At 47.9% G+C, this 25,129-nt stretch overlaps 1 protein-coding gene across 6 annotated transcripts in view; it reads left to right on the top strand.

The window, feature by feature from the left end:
* SFI1 (SFI1 centrin binding protein) overlaps positions 1 to 25,129 on the top strand; it is an 83,752-nt gene that overhangs the window by 41,963 nt on the left and 16,660 nt on the right. For all 6 annotated transcript variants that reach the window (XM_061141491.1, XM_061141493.1, XM_061141492.1 and 3 more), the window contains 7 exons: positions 7,747 to 7,903; positions 10,219 to 10,380; positions 13,941 to 14,011; positions 15,894 to 15,986; positions 17,974 to 18,071; positions 19,272 to 19,338; positions 23,963 to 24,093. In XM_061141491.1, coding sequence (XP_060997474.1) covers positions 7,747 to 7,903; positions 10,219 to 10,380; positions 13,941 to 14,011; positions 15,894 to 15,986; positions 17,974 to 18,071; positions 19,272 to 19,338; positions 23,963 to 24,093 — 779 coding nt within the window. The remainder of the gene's footprint in view (positions 1 to 7,746; positions 7,904 to 10,218; positions 10,381 to 13,940; positions 14,012 to 15,893; positions 15,987 to 17,973; positions 18,072 to 19,271; positions 19,339 to 23,962; positions 24,094 to 25,129) is intronic.

Here is a 25,129-nt window from a genome sequence, read left to right as displayed (position 1 = left end):
TACATTTACTTTGCAGCTTGCTGCTTTTTGTTTTTAATGCAACAGTGTATTTTTGAGGTTTATTCATTTTGATACATAGAGATCTATTAGCTGCATACATTCAGCCATTTTACTAAGACTCAGTTTATCTGCTCACTGCTGCTAAACTGTTATTTCTTCCTGGTTACTTTTTTTTTTTTTTTTTTTTTTTACAATTACAAAGTGTCGCAGAGAGCATTCTTTTTTAAACTAGTTTACTTTTGGTTGAGCTGGGTCTTTGTTGCTGCTCACAGGGTCTCTAGTTGTGAGCTGGGGCTGCTCTCTCTTGAGAGTTTCCATGTGTGGACTTATTGCGGTGGTTTTTCTTGTCGTGGACCACAGACTCCAGGGTGGGTGGGCTTCAGTAATTGCAGCATGTGGGCTCAGCATTTGTAGCTTGCGGGTTTAGTTGTTATGTGGCATGTGGGACCTTCCCGGACCGAGGATCAAACCCATATCTCCTGCATTAGCCGGCGGATTCTTTACCACTGAGCCACCAGGGAGTCCCCCTCGGGGAGCATGCTTAAACACGCATCCCTGTGTGGGAGTCTGAGAGGTCTCATTCCTGGAAGTGAAGCTGCTGGGTCTTTGGGTATCATCTTGTCATCCCTATCCAACGTCACCCGTTTGCTCTCCACTGCTGTGCCAGTTAACATGCTAAAATTGTTGTTCGGGTTTCTTTCAGACTCATCGGCACTTTGCGTTGCCAGACTTGGTCATTTTCACCAATGTGATATGTGTGAGGTGGTTCTTCTTTGTTGCTTTCATTTACATTTCCCTGATTTCCTAGCGAAGCCCAGTTATCTTTTCTGATGCCTGATTGTCATTGGGTTTCTGGTTTTGAGCTTGTTACCATCCCTCACTCCTTTTTTCTGTTGGGTTATTTAGCTTTTTCTGCTCCGTACACATTGTCATAGATTTTGCTTATTAATCTTTTGAATTATTAGGTACACTAACTATTAGGTATCTTCCTCTAGTCTATAGCTTGTTTCTTTATTTTTTTGCTTTGTTTATGGTGCCTTTTTTTTCATACAAGTGTTTTTTTTTAAAAATTATTTGTTTTCTTTACTGTGATGAGTGTTGGTTGCTCCGTGGGCTTTTCTCTAGTTGTGGTGAGCAGGGGCTGTGGTCCAGTTACGGTGAGAGGGCTTTTCACTGCCGTGGCTTCTGCGGTTATAGAGCACGGGCTCTCGGGTGCACGGGCTTCAGCGGCTGTGGCTCCTGGGCTCTAGGGCACAGGCTCAGTAGTTGTGGTGCACGGGCTTAGTTGCTCCATGGCACGGGGATCCTCCTGGATCTGGGATCAGACCCACGTCTCCTGCACTGGCAGCTGGACTCTTTACCACGGAGCCACTGGGGAAGACCCCCCACACAAGTGCTGTTAATTTCATTGTCGCCTAACTTGTGTTTTTATAAGTTGTGTGAAACAGGGTCTTAGTTTGTCATTTTCCTTATGGGTAATTAATTTCTGCAGCACTCTTTACTGAGCAGTTCATCTTTTGTCTTTTTTATACTGATCATTAGTCCACTTCCATTTGGAGCAAGGTCCCATTTGTTCAAAGGTCTGTTCTAGGCTCTCTGGTCCATTGGTGTAGCTGTCTGTCTCTAAGCCAGGATCACGCTATTTCAATTAGCATTGATAAGTGTGAGAGGGAGAGTAGGAAAGATCAGGCTGTGGTGTAACAAGGAGACAGGCTGAGTAAGGCTGTGCCCGCAAAGGCTTTGCAAGCTCTTTTTCCAGGGGGAGGAGCAAGCTCCTGGCTTTGTGTAGAGAAAAGATATGATCACACTTCCCTCTTAACAGGCTCCCTCTGGTTCATTGAGTGCTGCCTTTTGGGGAAGAAAGGGAAGAGAGAGTGTGTGTTTTCTTATATTTTCGAGATGTAATAATGGAAATATAAACCAAAAACGGAAGAGGTGTTACCTATGAGGGAAGGGAGGGAACGTATGGGAACAAAATTTCAATGAATTTGCTTTGTTACACAGTTTTAAGTTTGGAACCATGTAAATATTTTATATAATTAAAAAAGAAAAGTAAGTCAAGAAGTAAAAGAACCAAGCCCTAGGATTTTAGAACACACTGAAAACAAATATATCAAGTTTGTAGCAATGACTACAAAAAGAATTACTTTAAAATATGATACTTTGACTCTTCATTCCTAGCTGGGAGTATTCTAAGGACACAGAGAACTACTAAGAGATATAAAATTGCATTCAGTAGTCATTGTTAGTAGCAGGTTTGGATTGTTGCATTGAACTATTACAGCTACTTTGTAAGATAAAGCAAATAGCCATGGCAGTGTCATTAAGAAGCAGATTTTCAGTATAAAGGGAAAGATTACAAGTATAAAATCAAAGAAACAAAAGCCCTGTAATCTGAAATTAGAAATGCCAGTATCGATATGGGCCCATGATTTTTTTTACCTGAATTAGTGAAATTCTAACTATTGACTGAAGAGACTTAGCGGCAGTGGCCGTAACAGAGCAGTCGGCACCCCAGGGCCTGAGCTGTGGCCTCTTATTTCCTCTCATTTGCCACTAAAGGGACTGAGGTGTTTTTGGGGGGAAATGCCTGATTCCAGGAATAGAGCAGGAACTAGACATCATAAGCCTAAATCCTAGGAGACGGTGTGCAGGACTGTGAGGAAATTAAGAGCTTGATGGCCTTGTGTCAGCAGGCCTCCGGTAAGCTTAAGACAAATTGTTCTGTCTGTCCTAATTTGACTATTTGAGCATCAAAAAGCATAATGACTGTCGTGGATTGAAAACATACAAAGTATATAAAAATTCATGCATTCATAGAGGAAAAAAAGAGCTGATTGGTCACAATTTTGGGTTGTTAGAGCTTTAGTTCTATTCTTTGGAAATTAATGAAGACCAAAGTCAAGCATTTATCCTGTCTTTCCTGTACAGACTAATCTCTGAGAAATGAGAGGGTTAATGAGAGAATACAGCTTTTTTTAAAAAATAGAATTCCAGTTAATAAACAAATTCAGGAGTACTAGAATTAGAAAATTGTTGTTTTTCCTCCCAGTGAGAAAGTGGATCTGGGCAGTAGTCACCAGTGGAAACACAATAGAGAAATGTAAGGGAGGGTCAGACTGATGCCTCTGAGGCCACCGAACAGTCATTAAAGCTACGGCAGCCTTCCATGCTATGATGTAACAGGAAGGACCCCGCAGCACTTGAGACACGTCCCTGCCTAGAATTTGAACACGACTCCAGCCAAGCCTAACGTGAATCTTAGTATCAGTTCGTGGGAAACACGGGAGTTGGAAGGGCAATTTAAAGACACCAGGAGGAGACAGTTGGCCAAATCTAAGACATGGAACAGTTTATCGGGTACGTGACCTGGTTTCTCCTTAACAGGTTAGTAGCATGAAGAGAAAAAAGGCTGAGAGGGAAATTGTCATAAAAAATGGAGAGATTTAGGGACTTCCCTGGCGGTCCAGTGGCTAAGACTCCAAGTTCCCAATGCAGGGACTCGATACCTGGTCAGGGAACTGGATCCTGCATGCCACGATAAAGCTTTTAAGGTTGGTGCAGCAGTAATTGTGGTTTTGGACCCTGAATTTTAAATCATCATACCTGGGCTCATATACATCTTTATTAATTAAAACAGGAACCATTACAGTCAACACATTTTTGCCAACAAGAAATGAGTTTGTTTATTCCTATAGCATAAAAATCCATGCTTCAGGATTTGATGAACTCTTGGAAAGCATTTTCCCTGCAAAAGGTTGAGATGCTTGAAGAAGTAGTAGTTGATTGGCAAGAGGCCAGGTGAATCTGGCGGATGAGGCAGAATGTAGGACCTGATTTGTTCAACTTTTGAAGCCTTGATTGTGTGACGTGCAGTCAGGGGTTTTTGCTGAGAAGAATTGGACCCTTTTCGTTGACCAGTGCCGCCTGCAGGCGTTGCAGTGTTCGGTGCATCTTGACTTGCTGAGCGTATTTCTCATATGTAACGGTTTCACTGGGATTCAGAAAGCTTTAGTGGATCAGATGGGCAGCAGAGCAGCAAACAGTAACCGTGACACCTTTTCTGATGCAAGTCTGGCTTTAGGAAGGGCTGTGGACCTGTTTCTAGGTCCAGCCGCTGAGCTGGCCACTGCCAGTTGTCATATAAAATCCATTTTTTGTCGCACATCACAATCCCGTTGAGAAGTGGTTCATTGTTGTTGCATGGAATAAGAGAAGACAGCACTTCAAAATGATGATTTTTTTTTATTTTTGGTCAGCTCATGAGGCTCACTTAATTGAGCTTTTTCACCTTTCCAGTTTTCAAATGCTGAATAACCATAGAATGGTTGATGTTGAGTTCTGTGCCAACTTCTTGTATAGTTCTAAGAGATCAGCCTCTATGATCTTCTCTCAGCTGGTTGTCGTCAACTTCCAGTGGCCAGCCACTGTGCTCCTCTTCTTCAAGGCTCTCGTCTCCTTTGCAGAGCTTCTTGAACCACCACTGCGCTGTACGTTCCTTAGCAGTTCCTGACCCAAATGCGTTGTTGATGTTGCGAGTTGTCTCTACTGCTTTGCAACCCATTTTGAACTTGAATAAGAAAACTGCTCGAATTTGCCTTTTGTCTAACAGCATTTCCATAGTCCAAAATAAATATAAACAGCAAGTAATAAGTCATTAGGAGAAAAATAAAGCAAGAAATGCACATTAAATAAAATGATGTGTAACATAACCACATTTAAGAATGTATTCCAGTATCAAGTGGCAAAGTTCAGCAATGGAAAAACCACGATCACTTTTGCACCAACCTAATAGAAGATCCTGAGTGCCACAACTAAGACTTGGCACAGCCAAATGAAAAATAATTATTTAAAAATAAGCAGCAAAATGGAGAGATTTAAGTTACAAAGCAATCACAACTAATGAAAAAGGACCACAGACCATGGAAAATCAAGGATAAAAGCAGGGAGGACAGTTAGGATGTGATTACACAGTTCCAGGAGAGATTCTGGGCCAAGATGAGAGCAAGATGGTGTTGGATTCTGGGTATGTTTTGAAGGTATTGCCAACAGGGTTTGCTACTGGATGGATAAGGTGTGAACCTTCAGAAAAAAAGTCTGAGAGGACTCCCACGTGTTCGGGCTTGAGTCACTGGACCAGTGGAGTTGCTGTTTACTGAGATCGGGGGAGAGGTGGGTTTGTGGGGAAAGATGGGGAGGAGCTGCATGCCAAGCCCTGTGTCTTCAGCCTGGTGGGCCTTTCACTTGTGTGTGTGGAGTCTTGACTCCATACCAGAGAGGTGAACTCGGGAGTCCTCAGCACACATGTTTCACTTGGAGCCACGAGACTGACTGAAAGCACAGAGGGAGTGGGTGTAGCCAGTGGCCTTGAGCCTGTCTGGTGGAGAGACGGGAATCGGCGGTGGGAAAGAGGAGAGGCGGAGGCCAGGAGCCCGGTGGAGACGGTGAGCTGTGTCAGACGCTTCTGGCAGGCGAGCACTGAGGTTTGACCTTTGGATTGAACAACGTGGAGGTCATTGATGCCCTTGATAAGAGCAGTTTCAGTGAACTCAAGGAGGAGAGGATCTCCCTGCTTGTTGGGAGAAGAGAAAGTAGACAGCCCTTCTGAAGAGTTTGGAAAGGAAAGGAGAGCACTTGGGTGTTGGTGGGTGGCCGAGTGGTCTAGAGAGGGGTGTTGGGTGGTTGGTTTGAGGATCACTGATCTATTCCGTTCCAGAAGTATTTGTGTGATGATAATCTTTTGTAGCTTTATTTATTTATGGCCAGGTCTTCGTTGCTGCACGCAAGCTGTCTCTAGCTACAGTGCATGGGCTTCCCGCTGTGGTGCGTTCTCTTGTTGCAGAGCATGAGCTCTAGGCATGCGGGCCCAGGAACGGGCTTAGTTGCCCTGAGGCTTGTGGTATCTTCCTGAACCAGGGATTGAACCTCTGTCCCCTGCATTGGCAGACAGATTCTTAATTACTGGACCAAGAGTGAAGTCTAGTGTCAACTAGTCTGCAACTTTTACCCTCAATTTTTTAATTTCGACAAGTACCAAATCACAGAAAAGCTGGATACTCGCTATTCTTCACTAGGTTAACCCATCCTTAGCATCTTCCCACATTTGCTTTCTCAAGTGTATCAGTTGTATTTTCTGAGTTGCTTTAAAGTTGCAAACATCAAGTTTAATCCTGAGTGAAAGTGAAAGTCACTCAGTTGTGTCCAACTCTTTGTTACCCCATGGACTCATATAGTTCATAGAATTCTCTAGGCCAGAATACTGGAGTGGGTAGCCTATCCCTTCTCCAGAGGATCTTCCAGACCCAGGAATCGAACCAGGGTCTCCTGCATTTCAGGGGAATTCTTTACCAACTGAGCAATCAGGGATGCCCCCACCCTGAATACTTCAGTTCATATCTCCTAAAACAGGGATGTTTTCTTATATAACCACATCCTCACTGTCATACTAAGAAGTGTAATGTTGATATGATAATATCGAGACTGCAGTTTGTATTGCAGCTGTATATTGTTGCTCTTCGTGTCAGATCCAGGGCCTAATCAAAGGCCACCCATTGCTTTCGGTTATCACATCCCCAAAGGGAGAAATAACAGCACGTTTGAATGCTTATTTTAAAAATCTAGCAGAGAGTAAAAGCTGATGATGCAGGAAGGGAATGGGGGTAATTGCCAGAGTGAAACACTTCAGAAGGTGAGAAAAGATGGGCTCTGTCCGTGGCGGGGGTGACCTTTTGTTGGGAATGTGGAGAGAAGGCAGAGCCCCTGGGGGATGTGTGGGAGCTTGAGAAAATTGTCTTCTGATTGCTTTTATTTTCTTGGCGAAATAGAGAAAATGATGTTCAGATGAGAGGAAGGAAGGGAGAAGGGATGTCACAGGTTTACAGAGGTATGAAGGTATAAAAGAAGGTATCAAGTCATCTATGACCGTTGCCTTCAGAGTAGGGCAGGTGTATTGCTGGGTGTGCATGAAGACCTTCCCAAGGGTGCCCGTTTATGGATAATCTCAAGGGAATCCGTCTGCAGACCCTTGGTTTCTGTAGGTTCATGTCCTGGGGACGCACATGCTGAGAAAGGGCCTCGACCATAGGCTTCCTCCGCCTTTGGAGGAAAAGACAGAGCCTCACCTGTCCCAGATCTGAATTAATTATACCAACCCTTGGATTGTCCCTGCTTCTTGTAAAGTCATTAATTTTATTATTCCTCTTCTTTTCTTTTTTCCCTCTTAATCCAGGAAAAAACCCAACAACCCTATGCTGGATCTTCGTTGTTCTGAGGGCTTTCTCTAGTTGCACTGAGCAGGGGCCGCTCCCCAGCTGTAGTGTCCGGCCTTCTCAGCTCGGTGACTTCTCTTGTTGCAGAGCATGGGCTCTCGGGCCTCTGGGCCTCTGTAGCTGCAGCACACAGCCTTCAGTTGTGGCTCCTGGGCTCTAGAACACAGGTTCAGTATTTGTGGTACACAGGCTTGGTCGCCCTGAGGCATCTGCAATCTTCCCCAGCCAGGGATTGAACTGTGTCTCTTGCATCGGCAGGCGGATTCTTTACCGCCGGACCACCAGGGAAGTCCCAGAATGCCCTTCTCAAAGATCGTCTCACCCCAGATCCCCTTCACTCACGATCCTGCTTTGGAATCGCCACTTGCTCGTTTTCTGATTTCACCCTTTGCAGTGTGTGGGTTTCTGGTTTCCCTCACCTGTATTTCACCTCTGGTTTCCTGCCTCCCTTAATGGTTGTCTTTTCTCTGGTTTTCAGGCTTGGTCACGGTGGCAGGAGCAGCTCCTCTTTGTCCGGAGGGAGAGACGGAAGACGGTCTCTGCAGTAAAACACCTTCAGCGCCGCCAGCAGTGGAGAGCCCTCGGGGCCTGGCTGGAGTACCTGCAGCTGCGCAGAGAGAAGGGGCTGCGGAACCGTGAGTCCTGCCGCTGGGGGCCCGGGGAGGGTGCCATGCCCGCTGCCGCCGGGGGCCCGGGGAGGTGCCATGCCCGCTGCCGCCAGGGGCCCGGGGAAGTGCCATGCCCGCTGCCGCCGGGGGCCCGGGGAGGTGCCATGCCCGCTGCCGCCGGGGGCCCGGGGAGGTGCCATGCCCGCTGCCGCCGGGGGCCCGGGGAGGTGCCATGCCCGCTGCCGCCGGGGGTCGTGTACTCACGGAGGGTAGTAGCAGTCACACCACAGATTTTGAAGGAAGAGCTGGAGGAGGACAGTAAAGCGTCCTTGATTCACGTTTAAGTTATTTCCTTCTGTGGTTTTTTTTTTCAATATTCTATTCAATTTCTTTCTTTATTATTTTTTATTGAATGAAAGATTCTTTACATTCTATAGAGCTTTATAATTTTCAAAAGTTTCACACACATAATCTCATGTAACCCCGTAATAAGCCCCCTCCCCACTGGCAACCACTATATTCTTCTCCACACATCTGAGTCTGCTGCTTTTTTTTGTTTGATTCACTAGTCTGTTGTATTTTTAGATTCCACGCCTAAGTGACTTCGTACAGTATTTGTTGTGTCTGACTTGTTTTACAGTGGTGTTTTTTGTCCTCGTCCCCTCAAGGGACCGGAGTTCTCCAGAAGAGGCTCCTATTCAATGTATTTAATTCAGTAGGATTTTAATTATGCTATAAATACTGCAATTATGATTAGTATGATACGTACAGTTTTGTATCTTGCTTTTTTCCATAGAACTAATCAATGCTTTCCTGTGTCTTTATTTTTTATAAAATTTTTTTTGTGTGTGGGGACCATTTTTAAAGTGGTTGAATTTGTTACAGTATTGCTTCTGTTTTATGTTTTGGTTTTTTGGCCACGAGGCATGTGAGATCTTAACTCCCCGATCAGGGATTGAACCTGCATCCCCTTAATTGGAAAGGTGAAGTTGTTTCTTTTAACTTTTTATTTTATTTTGGGATATAGCCTAATGAACAGCGTTAGGACAGTTTCAGATGGGGACTAAGCCATACCTATACATGTATCCATTCACCATCAAACTCCCCTCCCATCCAGGCTGCCAGATAACATTGGGCAGAGTTCCTTGTGTTATACAGTAGGTCCTTGTTGATTATCCATTTAAAATACAGCAGTGTGTACATATCCATCCCAGACTTCCTAACTATCCAGAAGACAAAGTCTTAACCACTGGACCACCAGGGAAATCCAATAATTTTTTTTTTTTTTAAATGAGTGTGTTTTACAGGGGGGTGCTTACCTTAATTTACTTAGTCATTCTTCTATTAATAGATGTTTGGGGGAATCCGTGGCAGTCCAGTGTTAGGACTCCATTCTGTCACTGCTGAGGGCGAGGGCTTGATCTTTGGTTGGGGAACTAAAATCCCATAAGCTGTGTGGTGTGCCAAAAAAAGAGAGAGAAAACAGATATTTGGATTGTTTGTCCCTAGTTATGCAGGTGCATGATTTATGATGTTTTCTGAGCACTATCCTGATGGTTTAGTTTTCCCACAGTAGGTCATAAGTAACGATAAATTGGTCATGAATGCCAGTACTTTTTGTCCTTTAGTTTCTCGAGCCCACACAGAAGTCCTGGCCACAGGGTTAGGCTCTCCTGCTCCCTGCAGGATTCCTAGCCTACCAGCACTGTCTCTTGGGAGATCTAATGTGCCCGCTTGAAAATAGTGACAAGGGACCCACTGTCTGGATGCCCAAGCCTGGAAATTGAAGGCATGAAGCTATTTAATGATGAGCTGCAGACTAATACTTGCCTTCACTTAAGGCATTCTCGTTCCAGGACCAATGCCCTCCCCCTCTCTGGCCTTAAGCTCATCAGGCCATTAGCTAATTAGTCTTAAAAGGAGATGGAGCGGGTGGCCTGTATCAGCCTGGCTGAAGGCTCGCAGAAGCCTCTGCCAGCATGTCGACTGAGTCGTGTGTCACTGACTCATTCCCTGAAGTCCTGAAATGCCGGTAAAGAGGCAGGAGTAAAATGGGGTTTTCTTTAGAAACAGCTGTCCCCGTTCCTGCTCCTCGGTCACTAACCAGGAGCTTCAGTCCTTTGACAGAATCCTTTTCTCTTTCCTTGGAGAGCGGAATTGTACCTAAGGAGTCCATAGTAACCCTCCTCTGTTCAAAACCCTTTTTTTCTAACATTCTCTGGGGAGCAGCTGCCTTGAATCCCTGCTGCCTGCCAGTGGTGGGTTTCAGCCCGTCTTAGAGATGCCTCCAGCTCGTTGCCCAGCTTGAGGGGGCAGCACTGAAGCTCCTTTCTCTGTTGCAGAGGTGGCCGAGCGATTCCACCGCGTCACCCTGCTCCAGACGCACTTCTGTGCCTGGTGGCAGGCCTGGGAGCGGAGGGAGAGCCTGCACGCCCGCCACGCGCAGGTGGAGGGGCTGGCCAGGAGGACGCTGCTGCGGAGGGCCTTGGCTCACTGGAGGCACTGTATCCTTTGCACCCCTCGGGGCCGGGAGGCACTGTATCCTTTGCACCCCTCGGGGCCGGGAGGCACTGTATCCTTTGCACTCCTCGGGGCCGGGAGGCACTGTATCCTTTGCACTCCTCGGGGCCGGGAGGCACTGTATCCTTTGCACTCCTCGGGGCCGGGAGGCACTGTATCCTTTGCACTCCTCGGGGCCGGGAGGCACTGTATCCTTTGCACTCCTCGGGGCCGGGAGGCACTGTATCCTTTGCACCCCTCGGGGCCGGGAGGCACTGTATCCTTTGCACCCCTCGGGGCGGGAGACACTGTATCCTTTGCACCCCTCGGGGCGGGAGACACTGTATCCTTTGCACTCCTCGGGGCGGGAGGCACTGTATCCTTTGCACTCCTCGGGGCCGGGAGGCACTGTATCCTTTGCACCCCTCGGGGCCGGGAGGCACTGTATCCTTTGCACTCCTCGGGGCCGGGAGGCACTGTATCCTTTGCACCCCTCGGGGCCGGGAGGCACTGTATCCTTTGCACCCCTCGGGGCGGGAGACACTGTATCCTTTGCACTCCTCGGGGCCGGGAGGCACTGTATCCTTTGCACCCCTCGGGCCGGGAGGCACTGTATCCTTTGCACCCCTCGGGCCGGGAGGCACTGTATCCTTTGCACCCCTCGGGGCCGGGAGGCACTGTATCCTTTGCACCCCTCGGGGCCGGGAGGCACTGTATCCTTTGCACCCCTCGGGGCCGGGAGGCACTGTATCCTTTGCACCCCTCGGGGCCGGGAGGCACTGTATCCTTTGCACCCCTCGGGGCCGGGAGGCACTGTATCCTTTGCACTCCTCGGGGCCGGGAGGCACTGTATCCTTTGCACCCCTCGGGGCCGGGAGGCACTGTATCCTTTGCACCCCTCGGGGCGGGAGACACTGTATCCTTTGCACTCCTCGGGGCCGGGAGGCACTGTATCCTTTGCACCCCTCGGGGCCGGGAGGCACTGTATCCTTTGCACCCCTCGGGCCGGGAGGCACTGTATCCTTTGCACCCCTCGGGGCCGGGAGGCACTGTATCCTTTGCACCCCTCGGGGCCGGGAGGCACTGTATCCTTTGCACCCCTCGGGGCCGGGAGGCACTGTATCCTTTGCACCCCTCGGGGCCGGGAGGCACTGTATCCTTTGCACCCCTCGGGGCCGGGAGGCACTGTATCCTTTGCACCCCTCGGGGCCGGGAGGCACTGTATCCTTTGCACCCCTCGGGGCCGGGAGGCACTGTATCCTTTGCACCCCTCGGGGCCGGGAGGCACTGTATCCTTTGCACCCCTCGGGGCCGGGAGGCACTGTATCCTTTGCACCCCTCGGGGCCGGGAGGCACTGTATCCTTTGCACCCCTCGGGCCGGGAGGCACTGTATCCTTTGCACCCCTCGGGGCCGGGAGGCACTGTATCCTTTGCACCCCTCGGGCCGGGAGGCACTGTATCCTTTGCACCCCTCGGGCCGGGAGGCACTGTATCCTTTGCACCCCTCGGGCCGGGAGGCACTGTATCCTTTGCACCCCTCGGGGCCGGGAGACACTGTATCCTTTGCACCCCTCGGGCCGGGAGGCACTGTATCCTTTGCACCCCTCGGGGCCGGGAGGCACTGTATCCTTTGCACCCCTCGGGGCCGGGAGGCACTGTATCCTTTGCACCCCTCGGGGCCGGGAGGCACTGTATCCTTTGCACTCCTCGGGCCCGGGAGGCACTGTATCCTTTGCACCCCTCGGCCGGGAGGCACTGTATCCTTTGCACTCCTCGGGGCCGGGAGGCACTGTATCCTTTGCACTCCTCGGGGCCGGGAGGCACTGTATCCTTTGCACTCCTCGGGGCCGGGAGGCACTGTATCCTTTGCACTCCTCGGGGCCGGGAGGCACTGTATCCTTTGCACTCCTCGGGCCGTCCTCCAGCTCAGCCCAGACAGTGAGAGCCTGGCAGCCGGTGAGACAGGAGGCACGTGGGAAGTGGCTACCCAGCAGTTTCGGACAGTCCTGATCTCTGGTTGGCTTTTTAAAAAAAGATTTGTTCCATTCTGGGAATACTCATACAAAAGAGTGCGTATAACAAACATTTGTAGTTTAAAGAATAATAGTAAAATGAGCACAACTCGATAGAAAATCGCACACACCCCAGTCTGCTCCTCCCTGACTGTATTCCTTTTCCTCCCCCCAGAAGCATTCCTGCGTTTCATCCTTCTCTTCCTGCCCATTAGATGGTGGAAAGAGCCTTGCCATTTCCGCTTCGGAAGTTTGTTTCATTTCTTCTGTTTCAGAAAGCCTTCTGTCCCTGGCGGCCGTGTTGTTACAACCCCAGCTTCCGTTCATTGAGCTGTTGCTATGTGCAGACATTGTGATTATCTCCTTAATCCTCATAGCAGCCCTGTGGAGTGGGTGTTACCGTCTCCATCTCATAGATCAGAGATGCTAAGTGATTTTCAATCTCATTGGCAGAGCCAGGCTTCTGACTCCAGTGTACTTTCTTAATCCCCGCCCCTGCCACAGTCTGTGCCCAGGCTTGGGATTTGGACTGCCCTGGGTGTTCAGTCACGTTTTTGTTTGTTCACTGAACTCTTGTTTTAAACCCCTTTCTGAGTTCTGGAATACAGGGAAACCTAGAGACTTAACAATAGCTCATTGTCAACTGGGGAAAATAGACATGAAAACCAGTCTGTGTAAATGTGGTGTGATAAGTACTATCATAAAGGTCTGTATTAAGTCCTGCTTGAGCTGCTGTGGAGACCTAGCCAAAGAGGTAATTGATGTTTGAGCTGAATTTAAGCCTTGGGGGCTGACACGTTCTCCTGACGGGGGAATCAGGAGAGGCGGTTCAGGTGTAAGGAGTGGCATTTACGAAGGTGTGGATGAGGAAGAGCACCTGGGGTGGTGACCGGGGTCTGCAGTGCGTTGTGGGGTGTTGGGGGCAGGCAGTTACAGGCTGGGGACCGGCTTGTGGGGCCTTTGTGTGGGTGGCTAGGAATCTGGGCTTCATCCCGGGACACTGAGGATCCCCTGCAGGCTTTTGAATAGCAATGCAGCAGATTTATACTTCTGGAAGGACGAGGCTCGATGGTGGGAGTGAAGTTGGCACAGGGGACCGAGTCTGGTGCCCGGCCCGGTGCTGGGGGTGGGGACAGAACGTGGAGACAAGGAGGGGAGCAGATGGACTTGGCAGCTGAGAGATGGAGGGGTAGGAGGAGAAAGGGATTGAAAATAACTCCAAGGCTTTTAGCTCAGACATCTGACTGGATTGTGCTGCCAAAACAGAGTGCAGGAAAGCTCGGAGCAGGTTCTGCTGAGATTTTGAAATGTTTACTCCGACTGGTAGCAGTTTATCTCGACTATTTTTGCCCCTCATGAAGCAGGCATCAGAGGGGAGAAAGGCAGATAAATAGCTCACATGGTGGTTCCCCTCAATCCTCTCTTCCCTGGGGACACCAGCCCTCATGGCTCGCCCGTCGTCACCTGCAGCCGGGACCCTTGGGACGGGTCACTGGGGTCGCGCTGGGCTGGGGTGGCGCCTTGTCGAGACAAGAAGCCTTGACTCGGGCAGATGTGCTGCTGTGCACAGAAGCGGCTGAGCGGTGGAAGGCGGCGAGAGAACACCACAGGCGCGGCCTGCTGGTAAGGGCGCCGCAGCTGTGCTCGGGCATCCGTTCTTGGGGGGCCCGACCCCCGTCATGCTCTTTAAGTGCGTCTGGTGGTGCGGCTGGCACTCGTCAGGGAGCCCCCTTCATTGTCATGTCCTGATTTTAATTTTGGATCAGAGACGGCGGTGGTGTGGGGTCAGAAGGGTTGGGAGCTGCAGAGGAGCCTTAGAAGCTATCTAATCCCGGGGTGTCGACACGGCAGGCCCCCTTTTTAAATGGTGGAGGCCTAGTCTTGAAAATCAATCCAAGTTGAGGTGCGGTGGACGAAGCCAGGTCTGGGAATAGTGTCCATTTTGCCGGCTGCTCTCCCCCACCCTCACCACACGAGGTGACCTCCAGACACTGTCAGGAGCCTCTGGGGGCCCACAGAACACTCTGTGAAAACCCCTAGGTGCTTCTTCTCTGTCTCAGAAAACTGAAGTCAGCCTGTGGAGCATGGGCTGTGCTTAGTCACCCGTGAAGCATTTTGGACGGAGCTGGAGCCAGCATGTCTTGTCCCTGTTCCCCCACCTCTACTTCTTTTCCTTCTGTTCTACTCTGCAAAACTGCATTTGCAGTTGTGTAAATATACAAGATTGCCAGGAGGAATAGCAACAACTAAAGATATGCAGGTGATACCACCCTAATGACAGAAAGCCAAGAGGAACTAAAGAGCCTCTTGATGAAGGTGAAAGAAGAGGGTGAAAAAGCTGGCTTAAAACTCAGCCTTCAAAAAACAAAGATCATGGCATCTGGTCCCATCACTTCATGGCAAATAGATGGGGAAACAACAGAAATAGTGACAGACTTTATTTCAGGGAGTTCCAAAATCGCTGTGGATGGTGACTGCAGCCATGAAATTAAAAGTCATAAAAAAAAAAATAAAAGTCATTTACTCCTTGGAAAAAAACTTCAACCGAGATAACATATTAAAGAAAAGAGATATGTTAAGAAAAGCTGACAAACCGAGATAGCATATTAAAAAGTAGAGACATCAATTTGCCAGCAAAGGTCCATCTAGTCAAAGCTATGGTTTTTCCAGTAGTCATGTACAGATATGACAGTTGGACCATAAAGAAGGCTGAGCGCCAAAGAATTGATGCTTTTGGACCTGGTGCTAGAGAAGACTTTTTTTTTTTTTTTTTTTTGAGAAGACTCTTGAGAATTCCTTGGAGTGCAGGGAAATCAAACCAGTCTATCCTAAAGGAAATCAATCCTCGGTATTGATTGGAAGGACTAATGCTGAAGCTCGAATACTTTGGCCACATGATGCGAAGAACTGACTCATTGGAAAAGACCCTGATGCTGCTGGGAAAGATTGAAGGCAGGAGGAGAAGGGGGCGACAGAGGATGAGATGGTTGGATGGCATGACTGACTTAGTGGGCATGAGTTTGAGCAAACTCCGGGAGATAGTGAAGGACAGGGAAGCCTGGGGTGCTGCAGTCCACGGGGTCACAAAGAGTTGAACATGACTTAGCAACTGAACCAAGTGTACACGTTGACCCCACATGGTAAAAAAATAAATAAAAGTAAACCCACCATAAGCTGAAAGTCTGTCTCTTTTCTGAGAGGCAGTGGTGATATTTTGACCTTTGTCTGGTGTTTCTGTGTGGGTCACAAGGACTTCTCCTGGTCAGAGGTGAGGGTGATTTGTTCCTGTGTGTGCAGTACCTGTGGGCAACAGGGAGTGTTTATTAAGTGCCTGCTGCGTGGGCTGGCTTGCATCAGGCTCCCAATTGAATCTCAAAGCAGAGAAACACTGCCTGGGACCTGGGAGCATCTGTGAACAGCCATGGCTGAGCTTCTCACCACCTTCTCCGGCATCGAGCTTACTGTTACAGGCACACTGCTGACTGTGTCTGTCCTTTTTTCACAGCAATTTTGCTTTAAAGCCCTGAAGGACAACGTGACCCATGCCCGTCTCCAACGAATAAGAAGGAATCTTGCTCACCAGCAGCGTGATGTCATGGTGAGGCCCTCTTCTGATGGCCCTTCTTTCTTTTTTTAACCTTTGTGCTTAAGAGGTTTGTTCAGATCTTGAGACTCCAAACCCTTCGGATCCGTTTTCTTCAGTGATCCATACCATAGGATAGAGAAACTCTTGTTTTTCTCTTATGTAATGCCGTTTTTTATCTGTTTGCTTAAAAAAAAAAAAAAATGGTAGTTGAATCAGAGGTCAAGGACTGTGGATTCAGCCTTGACCTGGGGAATAGACTCTTAAGTCCTCCATCCCAGGGCCTTTGGTACTGTTTGCGCCATGCATCTGTCATCTTCAGTGGTTAATTTTCCTGAGGGTAACCAACATTCTACCTTCATTTGTCAATTGTGCTTCTGGGCGTAGAAGGGGGTTTTCTAATTGTGAAAGTGTTCAAATGTACAGAAAAAAATATAAAAAGTAGTATAGTAAACCTCAGTTTACTTTACCATTTAAGTTCAACAATTGTAACATTTGCTTTTTTTCCCTGAGTCATTTCAAAGTAAATTACAGATGTTATGACACTTTACATCTAAACATTTCAGTATGCATTGCCCCCAAATAAGAACATTTTGCTCTATAACCACAATATCATTATCATCCCTAACAAAACGAATAGTAATGCTCTAATATTAACCAGTGTGTGCTCACTCAGTCATGTCCAACTCTTTGCAACCCCTTGGACTGTAGCCTGCCAGGTTCCTCTGTCCGTGGGATTTTCCAGGCAAGAATACTGGAGTGGGTTGCCATTTTTTACTCCAGGGGATCTTCCCAACCCAGGGATCGAACCGGTATCTCTTGCATCGGCAGGATTCTTTACCACTAGGGCCACCTGAGAAGCCCAGTATTAACCAGTACCGAGCACATATTCAAATTCAGTTACCCCTGACCCAAATGTGTTTATAGTTGATTTTTACAGGCCAGGATTCAATTAAAGATTGATGACTTACTACATTGGGTTATGTCTCTAATAAATCAATAAGCTTCCCCCATCCCCCATTTCTTTTGTTTAACATGTTAATTTTTTAATTGTGGTAAAAAACATGAAATTTATCATCCTAACCATTAGTGTACAGTTCAGTGGCATTAAGTACATTGACATTATTGTGCAGCCGTCATCCATCTCCAGAATCCTTTCATCTTGCAGAACCAATAAATCCCGGTCTCCTCCACCTCCCCCAGCCCCTGGCAGCCACCACTCCTTCCTGTCTCTGTGAATTTGACTGTTCCAGGTTCCTCATATTTATAGAATTTTGCCCTTTTGTGACTGGCTCATTTCATTTAGCATCATGTATTTTTAATGACATTGACTTTTGAAAAAGAAGACCAGTTATTTTGTAGAGTCTTCCTATTCTCCATTTTTCTGTTTACTTTTGATGTCGTTTGATTTCCCTTTTTCCTATGTAGCTCTTATGAACTGGAAATTAGATCTAAGGGCTTGACTAGATTGAAGTTAAATGTGTTTTGGCAAGACTACTTCATAGACAGTGAGCTTCCCTCCAGGGTAAAGAATCCACCTGCCAATGCAGGAAATTCAAGAGATCCAGGTTTCCCCTGCATTGGGAAGATCTTCTGGAGTAAGAAATGGCAACTCACTCCAGTATTCTTCCCTGGGAAGCCCATGGACAGAGGAGCATGGTGGACTGCGGCCCATGGGGTCACAAAAGATTCAAAACTAGTAATATGTGATAAGATCAGTTTTAATTTCTAAAATGGTGTTGGCCTCCATGAGGCCCCGATTAGGAACAACTTCTTCATTTTGATTTCCACAGATCTGATAGATCCAGCTGTTTGTTTTTTGTGTTGGCCCAGAATAGTTCCATATAGTTTGTTTGTAATTATTTTTCAAGTCTGTTACATGTCGGGTGTTCCAAATTGAGGTAATTCCTGCATCTTCTGGAGTTACTGATTCGCTACCTAATGGGTCAGGAGAGATCGTTTTGCGTTAATGAACTTCCAGTTCCTTCTTGTTTTGCTTCAGCTGCTGCACAGGGTCTGGAACCTCTGGCAGTTGCGGCTCGAGCAGAGGGAGGAAAGAGAGCATTTGCCCTTCCTGCGTGCTGCCTGGGACCACAGCAGGTAGGGACGTGGCCGGCAGGCTCCCCAGGGGCCCGCTGTGGCCTGCTTACTGGTCTCCAGGAGTCATCACTCGCCCTTCCCACGTTACCATGCAGATTTGGAAAGGCCCTGCCGTGGGCCAGTGGTTCCTGCACCTGCCTCTTCCTTTTGGTTGACGAGGCGGGAGGTTGGAGGCTTCTGCTGGTGCTCGGCCACCAGTGCCTCAGTTTTCAGGCGTTACTGATGTTCTGTCTTGGAATTTAGGCATCGGTAGTGTTACAGAGACGTCCCAGGCAGGTGGGTGTTTGTGGCTTGGTCTTGGAGGGTGTGAAGCATGTCCTCAGTTAAACATTCAGTTAAAGTAAGTAAATAAAAGCACCACATGTCCACAGGGAAAACTCAGTATATAGAGAAGAAGTAGAAAGTGAAAAATAAAGACTGCCTGGACTTCTTCCTTCAACGGCTTAATCTTCAGAGGGAACCACTGTTCACTTTTAATTTTTTTTTTGACTGCCCCTCGTGGCTTGTGAAAATTTTAATTTCCCCTCCAGGAATTGAACCAGGGTCCTCAGCAGTGAGAGTGAGGAGCCCTAACCACTGGATTGCCAGGGAATCCCCTTTTCTAAAAAATTTTTTATTACTTTTTATTCATTTTCTTGCTGTAAGACATGTTCAATAAACCCTCCCTCAAGAGTGTAACTTAATTTGCATAGCTATGGGTCCAATTTTGGAGCACCTTTTAATGAGTCAGTGAGAATCCCAGTATTTAGCTGACTCAGATTGGAGCTGCCAGGGTATATCACTATTATAAATCCTGTTTTACAAAGCTGTGTGTGGTTCTCAATCTCAGTATTACTGTGAAGGCATGTCACAGACCAACATGGTCCTAAAAGACCCCAGAGTTTGGCCATAAAACCAGAAAGTTCAGCATATTTGGGGGATTTCATAGATATTACCTAATTCCAAGTTCACTGTCCTTGGTGGTCCAATTAGGTTTACAAGGAAGCTGTTAAATTTTGGGGGGCAGACCACAGTCCAAAATCAGGGTTGGTGGATTTCATGTCAGAAATCAGATTATTTCCTTCATTTCTAGAATGAAACCCCTGAGCCCCCTGCACTGCTCAAGAAGTACCTGCACCCAGATTCACCTTCCTTAAAGTCAAAACACAATTTTAGAAACCTGCAAGTGGGTAATTCCCTTGGTGGTGTGTTTCCTTTCAGAATAACATTGCTTCGCAAGTGTTTCCAGTTGTGGTCACAGTCCACCCAGAAGAGGCAGTCCCAGCAGGTACGGAGTTCCTCAGCTCAGCGGGCTCTGCTGGCTCACATTCTTGGGTCTGCTGGCGTTAGAGAGATTCTTGGGGAAGGCCTGTGTCAGGAGGCCTGGTGTTCTGGTTTGGAGGCCAGGGCACTGTGAAAAGCTCAACGGTTCTGCCCCAGGGCCCTCCAGGGGTGTCGGAAGGTCTGCACGACTCCCATCCCTCTGCTTTGACAGCCCAACTGCTCTCTGAAGGTGGTGAGCGTATCAGCCATTCTGTTCACATCTTGACTGTCCTCAGCCAGCCCTTCATCCCGTGGGACCTTCGGGAGATGCCAGGGAACGTGCAGAGCCTGAGTCCCATAACCCAGAGCTAAACCACGCGAGACACAGGTGCCCGCAGTGGTGGGAGGAGACAGGTGGAGACAGACTTACTGAGCAGCTGCTGTGCCCAAGACTGAGCCAGGCCCTGAGAATGCAACTATGGTGCAAGCACACAGGGCTCCTGCCCTCACAGCGCTTGCAGTTCAGCCCCAGGGGAACGCTAACGATGGCCTAGCGCTGAACTGAGGAGGGTGGGTTTCCAGGCCACATCAGGCTCAGGGGAGCGTGTGTTCAATTGGTGATGTCTGCAGGGCCTTGCAGTAGGACGTGGGCTGCTCAGCTCTTTGCTTGGCCTTCCCCTTGGGGAAAATGGGCAGGACATGATCCAGGCTCCTCCTGGTTATCTTGCTGCTGCCCTCTCCACCTCCTCATCTATCTGCTGCTCAAGTCTGACACGTGGATCAAAGGAATTTGGCTGGCTCCTTGGTTTGGACATCATATTGACTCCCTCGGGAGCTGGTCCTGTCTGCTCTTCTCACTGTTCCTGTTTCCGCTCTGCCCTTCATAGCTGTGCACAGCCCAGCTGCCAGTCCTTCCTGGGTGTTTCTGCCTGCTCCTGTTTCCTGGTCTACCCGCTGCCCTTTCAGCTCAGAAGTCAGCCCTGGCCCCTGCCCCCATCCCACACGCAGCCTTCTCACCTCATCCACCCCACCAGGCTCTAGGCTCCTTGAGGGTAGAGCCTGTCCTGCCCCATTCATCTCCTGAACTGTTGGCCGAGGGCAGGCCCTGACCGTGTTTGGACGAGCGAGGGACACATGGTGAACAAACAGATGACCCGCTGCTGACTGCTTCAGACTTTACCCCAAGGACCACCCCAGTGCTGGGTGTCTGGGACTGACCCAGGGCGTGGGTCGTCTCTGTGTCACCTTTGCCTTCCACACCTGGGAAATGCTTAGAATTGGTGCATTCTTTGACGTCCCTTTGGATTATGTGGCTGTTTTGGAAAGGACATTGCCACTTGGTCTCTCAAGGTCATTTAATGCAAGCACAACAGAATGTGTAGAAAGAGCCCTTTTAGAAAAAGAATGTGAGCCCCTGAGTTGAAAGGTTATGTTTATTCAAGGTGGAAAAGAAGCAAAGGGTCTCATGAGTTTCTCCCTGAAAAAAAGAGATCCGCTCAACCCTGGGGGCCCAGCACTGGAAGAAGGTCAAGGGTCAGAGTCCTTATCTCTAGAGGCCTCTAGCACAGCCCACACAGGGGACAGTCTGAAAAATAGTAAGAGCCCCGCTCAGCTGTTGTGTTTTAAAAAACCTGTACCTAACAATCTGAGTATTATCTCTTGGTTTAGAGATCCAGGAACACGTCAGTTCCTTTTATTTTAGGAAAAGATAAAAATGTAATTTATTATATGTTTCCTTCTATTTAAGAAGTGATATTACAAAGAATGGCAAGAACGTTTGCTTGTTGTTGAAGCTGGGTGAGAAATCCATGGGGATTTGTTATATTTTTGCTTCTACTATTGTTTATACTTGAAAATGCCCATAAGCAATAGGTGGACATCACAGAAAACTTGAGAAGTGTAGAAAAGATATAAAAAAGAAAAAATTAAAACACCCATAATCCTGCCTCTTAGATGACATTTGGTGAGTAAACCTGATATTTTTTTTTCCTCTGTGTGAGTAGGAGTGTGTGTACCCATATATTCACAAACACACACGTAGGCATGCTGTGAAATTTTCTATTGCTCTGTAAAAAAAATCACCCCAAACTCAGTGGATTAAAACCACCACCATTTTATTATGTTTTAAGGATTCTGTGGGTAAAAAATTGAGAGAGGACATAGCAAGGATGACTGCTCTCTGCTCCGTGTTACTGGGGCCTCTGCTGGTAAGATTCTAGTGGCAGGGGGTTGGAGTCATTTAGCTTAGTTTCTTCACTCACTCGTCTGGCTCCTAGGCTAGAATGACTCAAAGATAGGGCTCCACGGGGACTGTTAACTAGAGAGCGTATGCATGGCTTTCCCCAGGGGCTCGGGCTCTTTTTCAGCATGGCGGCCCCTGGGTAGCAGACTTCCTGTGTTGTAGCTCAGGGCTCCACGAGTGTTCCCACGAACAGGACAGGAGCTGTGTGGCCCTTTGTGACCTAGCATTGGAGGTCACTTAGTGTCACTTTCACCATTGGTCAAAGTAGCCACTGTCCACCCAGATTCAAGGAGAGGAAGATCAAAGAGTCTGCAGTCTTGTTTTATTTGTTGTTACTGTTTTTGGCCAAGGCATGGGGATTTTAGTTCCCCAACCAGGGATGGAACCCGGGCCCCCTGTGGTGGAAGCCCTAGCCACTGGGCTGACAGGGAATGCCCTGAAGCCAGCCCTATGTTAAAAACCACCACACATGTGTATGCTTCCCCCTCCCCCGCCCCAAGATTTTGTATCATGGAGGCATATGTATCATTCTATCAGTGGTATGTCTTCCTACTGATGTATCCATAGAATAGTGGTTGTTTTTGTTCAGTCATTCAGCCCTGTCCAACTCTTTGTGACCACATAGGCTGCAGCACACCAGGCTTCCTTGTCCTTCACTACCTCCTAGAGTTTGCCCAAACTCATGTCTGTTGAGTCAATGATGCCATCCAACCATCTCACCCTCTGTCACCCTCTTCTCCTGCCCTCAGTCTTTCCCAGCATCAGGGTCTTTTCCAGTGAGTCATCTCTTCACATCAGGTGGCCCAAGTATTGAAGCTTCAGCATCAGTCCTTCCAATGAATATTGAGGGTTGATTTCCTTTAGGATTGACTGGTTTGATCTCTCTGCTGTCTAAGGGACTCTCGAGAGTCTTCTCTAGCACCACAATTCAAAAGCATCAGTTCTTCAGCGCTCAGCCTTCTTTATGGTCCAACTCTCACATCCGTACATGACTACTGGAAAAACCAGCAAAGTGATGTTTCTGCTTTTTAATACTCTCTCTAGGTTTATCAAAAGTTTTCTTCCGAAGAGCAAGTGTCTTTTAATTTCATGCTGCTGTCCCCATCAGCAGTGATTTTAGAGCCCAGGAAAATAAAGCCTGTCACTCTTCCTGTTTTTTTCCTCCATCTATTTGCCATGGAGTGTTGGGATCAGATGCCATGATCTTAGTTTTCTGAATGTTCTGAAATTTAAGCCAGCTTAAAACTGGACAGAACAGTAGTAGCCCTTTTCCCCCTATTTTTTATTTAAATATACATGTTTTTTCATTCTAACTTGTGTTGGCTTCTGCCATACAACAGTACAAATCAGCCATAATCATACATACATCCCCTCGCCTCCCCCATCGGATCCCTCTGTCATCACAGCGCGCCAGACGGGGCTCCCTGTGCTACGCGGCAGCTTCTCACCAGCCATCCATCTGACACCTGAGAGTGTATATATGTTGATGCTACTTCTCCATTCTCCCACTGGCTCCCTCCCCCACTGTGTCCACAAGCCCATTCTCCACATCTGTATCCCCAGTCCTTCCCTGCAAATAGTATCATTTTTTTAGATTCCGTATATATGCATTAATATGCTATATTTGTTTTTCTGATTTCCTGCACTCTGTAACAGGATCTAGGTTCGTCCAGCTCACTAGAACTGACTCAAATTCATTCTTTTTTATGGCTGAGTAATATTCTGATATATCTATATCTTTATTCTGACATATATACCACAACGTCTTTTTCCATTCACCTGTTGATGGACGTTGAGGTTGCTTCCGTGTCCTGGCTGTTGTAAACAATGCTGCTGTGGACATTGGGTACATGTGTCCTTTTTGGTTTTAGTTTTCTCAGGGTATGTGCCCAGTAGTGGGGTTTCTGGGTCATATGGTGGATTTTACTGGTCCTGTGGTAGATTAAGTAGCCTTTTATAATTACAGAAAAATTTAAAGACTCTGTATTTCAAGTAAGTATTATAAAATCAGAAGATACAGGGTAGAAACAAAATTGATAACCCACATGATAGAGTGCTAATAAATTTAAGGTTCAAAAAACCCATATGTGTCACTGAGTTAGATGCTGACAGTAACCTGGGCAACAAGGATGAACACCTGGGCCATAGGAGAAAAAGATAAATATATATATACACACACATGGGGTCAAATGTGTGGAGAGACGCTTAATTCACTTTTAATGAAAGGGAAAGTTTTCCACCTGTCATTTCATTTTTCGCCTGTCATGTTGGCAGAAATTAAAAGTAATGATTTTCATTTTAAAAGGTGTTTGTGTCAGAAGCAGTCCTCCCTTGAGAATGTGACCTTGAAAGACTTTTTTCTTTTTTAACTTGAAGTACAAATGGTCATTCACGGTTTTCACTTCAGCTGTTGCAGGCCAGAGCAGACGGCCACTTCCAGCAGAGAGCCCTGCCTGCAGCCTTCCAGGCCTGGAGGAGACTCTGGCGGTGGCGTCAGCAGCAGCAAGCCCTCGAGGCCCGGGCCGCGTGCTTTCACAGGTACCCTGTGCAGCTCCTCTCAGCACCCGGCCACGTGTCTCAGGTCCGGGTCTGCTGCCCATGAAGCACTTTGTTTTGTTTCTCAGCCTGCCAGCACCCTCGGCCCGAGTTCTTCCTGGATTTTCAACAGTGTGGGCTCATTGAGCTCATCTGCCAGGAAGAGACAGCCTGTGTTTCCCCTGGGAAAACATTTGCCCATCTGTGTACAAGCGCTTCGAGAACTGCCCTGGTTTTACATCCCTTCCCCCATCACGAGCCACAGTGAGCTGCTTTAAAGCTGCCCATCAGCTTCCCAGATCAGAGTGTGGTTGGACATCACATCACCTTGGCCGGCTTTCTTGAGCGTGATTTCCCTGAAATGCTTGGCTCCTCTTCTGCTAGACAATTTTTTTTTTCCTCTTGATGGATGGGGGTCATCGTTGGGGTGTGTGGACTTCTTTAGTTGTGGCAAGTGTGGGCTTAGTTGCCTGTGGCATGTGGGATCTTAGTTCCCCAACCAGGGATCAACCAGGGACCTGTGTCCCTCCCATTGGAAGGCGGTTTCTTAACTACTAGGCCACCAGGGAAGTCCCTCGACCTGACTTTTTGAAGCCTTGAAACTATTAATTGTCAACAAAGTTAGGGTGGGCAGAGCTCCATCCTTTTAGCTCCCTTGGGAGGCAGACTTGCCCAGAGCAGGTTCACGCCACCTGTTAGTGGAATACAGTGAAGAGGTCATTAATGACTAACTGTCGGCCACGGAGGTGTAGGTGTGGTGCGAGGGGAGAATGGAAAATACAGAAGCCCATTTGCCTGTGACGACATCATCTTCAGTAATAATTTCCTTCTCACAGCAGCCCGGAGAGAACAGGTTCAAAGTGATAAATGACTCACCCATGTACCAACAACCAGTGTTTACATTCAGATCTCCCTGATTCCAAAGTCCAAGCACTTCCTGCTGGATCAGGAGGAAAGTCTTTTTATGACTTGGTTCAATCCAGTCGCTCAGTCGTGTCCGACTCTTTGTGACCCCATGGACTGCAGCACACCAGGCCTT

The sequence above is a fragment of the Dama dama genome, chromosome 5 (assembly GCF_033118175.1).
Source record: "Dama dama isolate Ldn47 chromosome 5, ASM3311817v1, whole genome shotgun sequence".
Classification (NCBI taxonomy): Eukaryota; Metazoa; Chordata; class Mammalia; order Artiodactyla; family Cervidae; genus Dama; species Dama dama.
The sequence above is the reverse complement of the archived record's forward strand: the minus strand, read 5'-3'. Positions and strand labels throughout refer to the sequence as shown.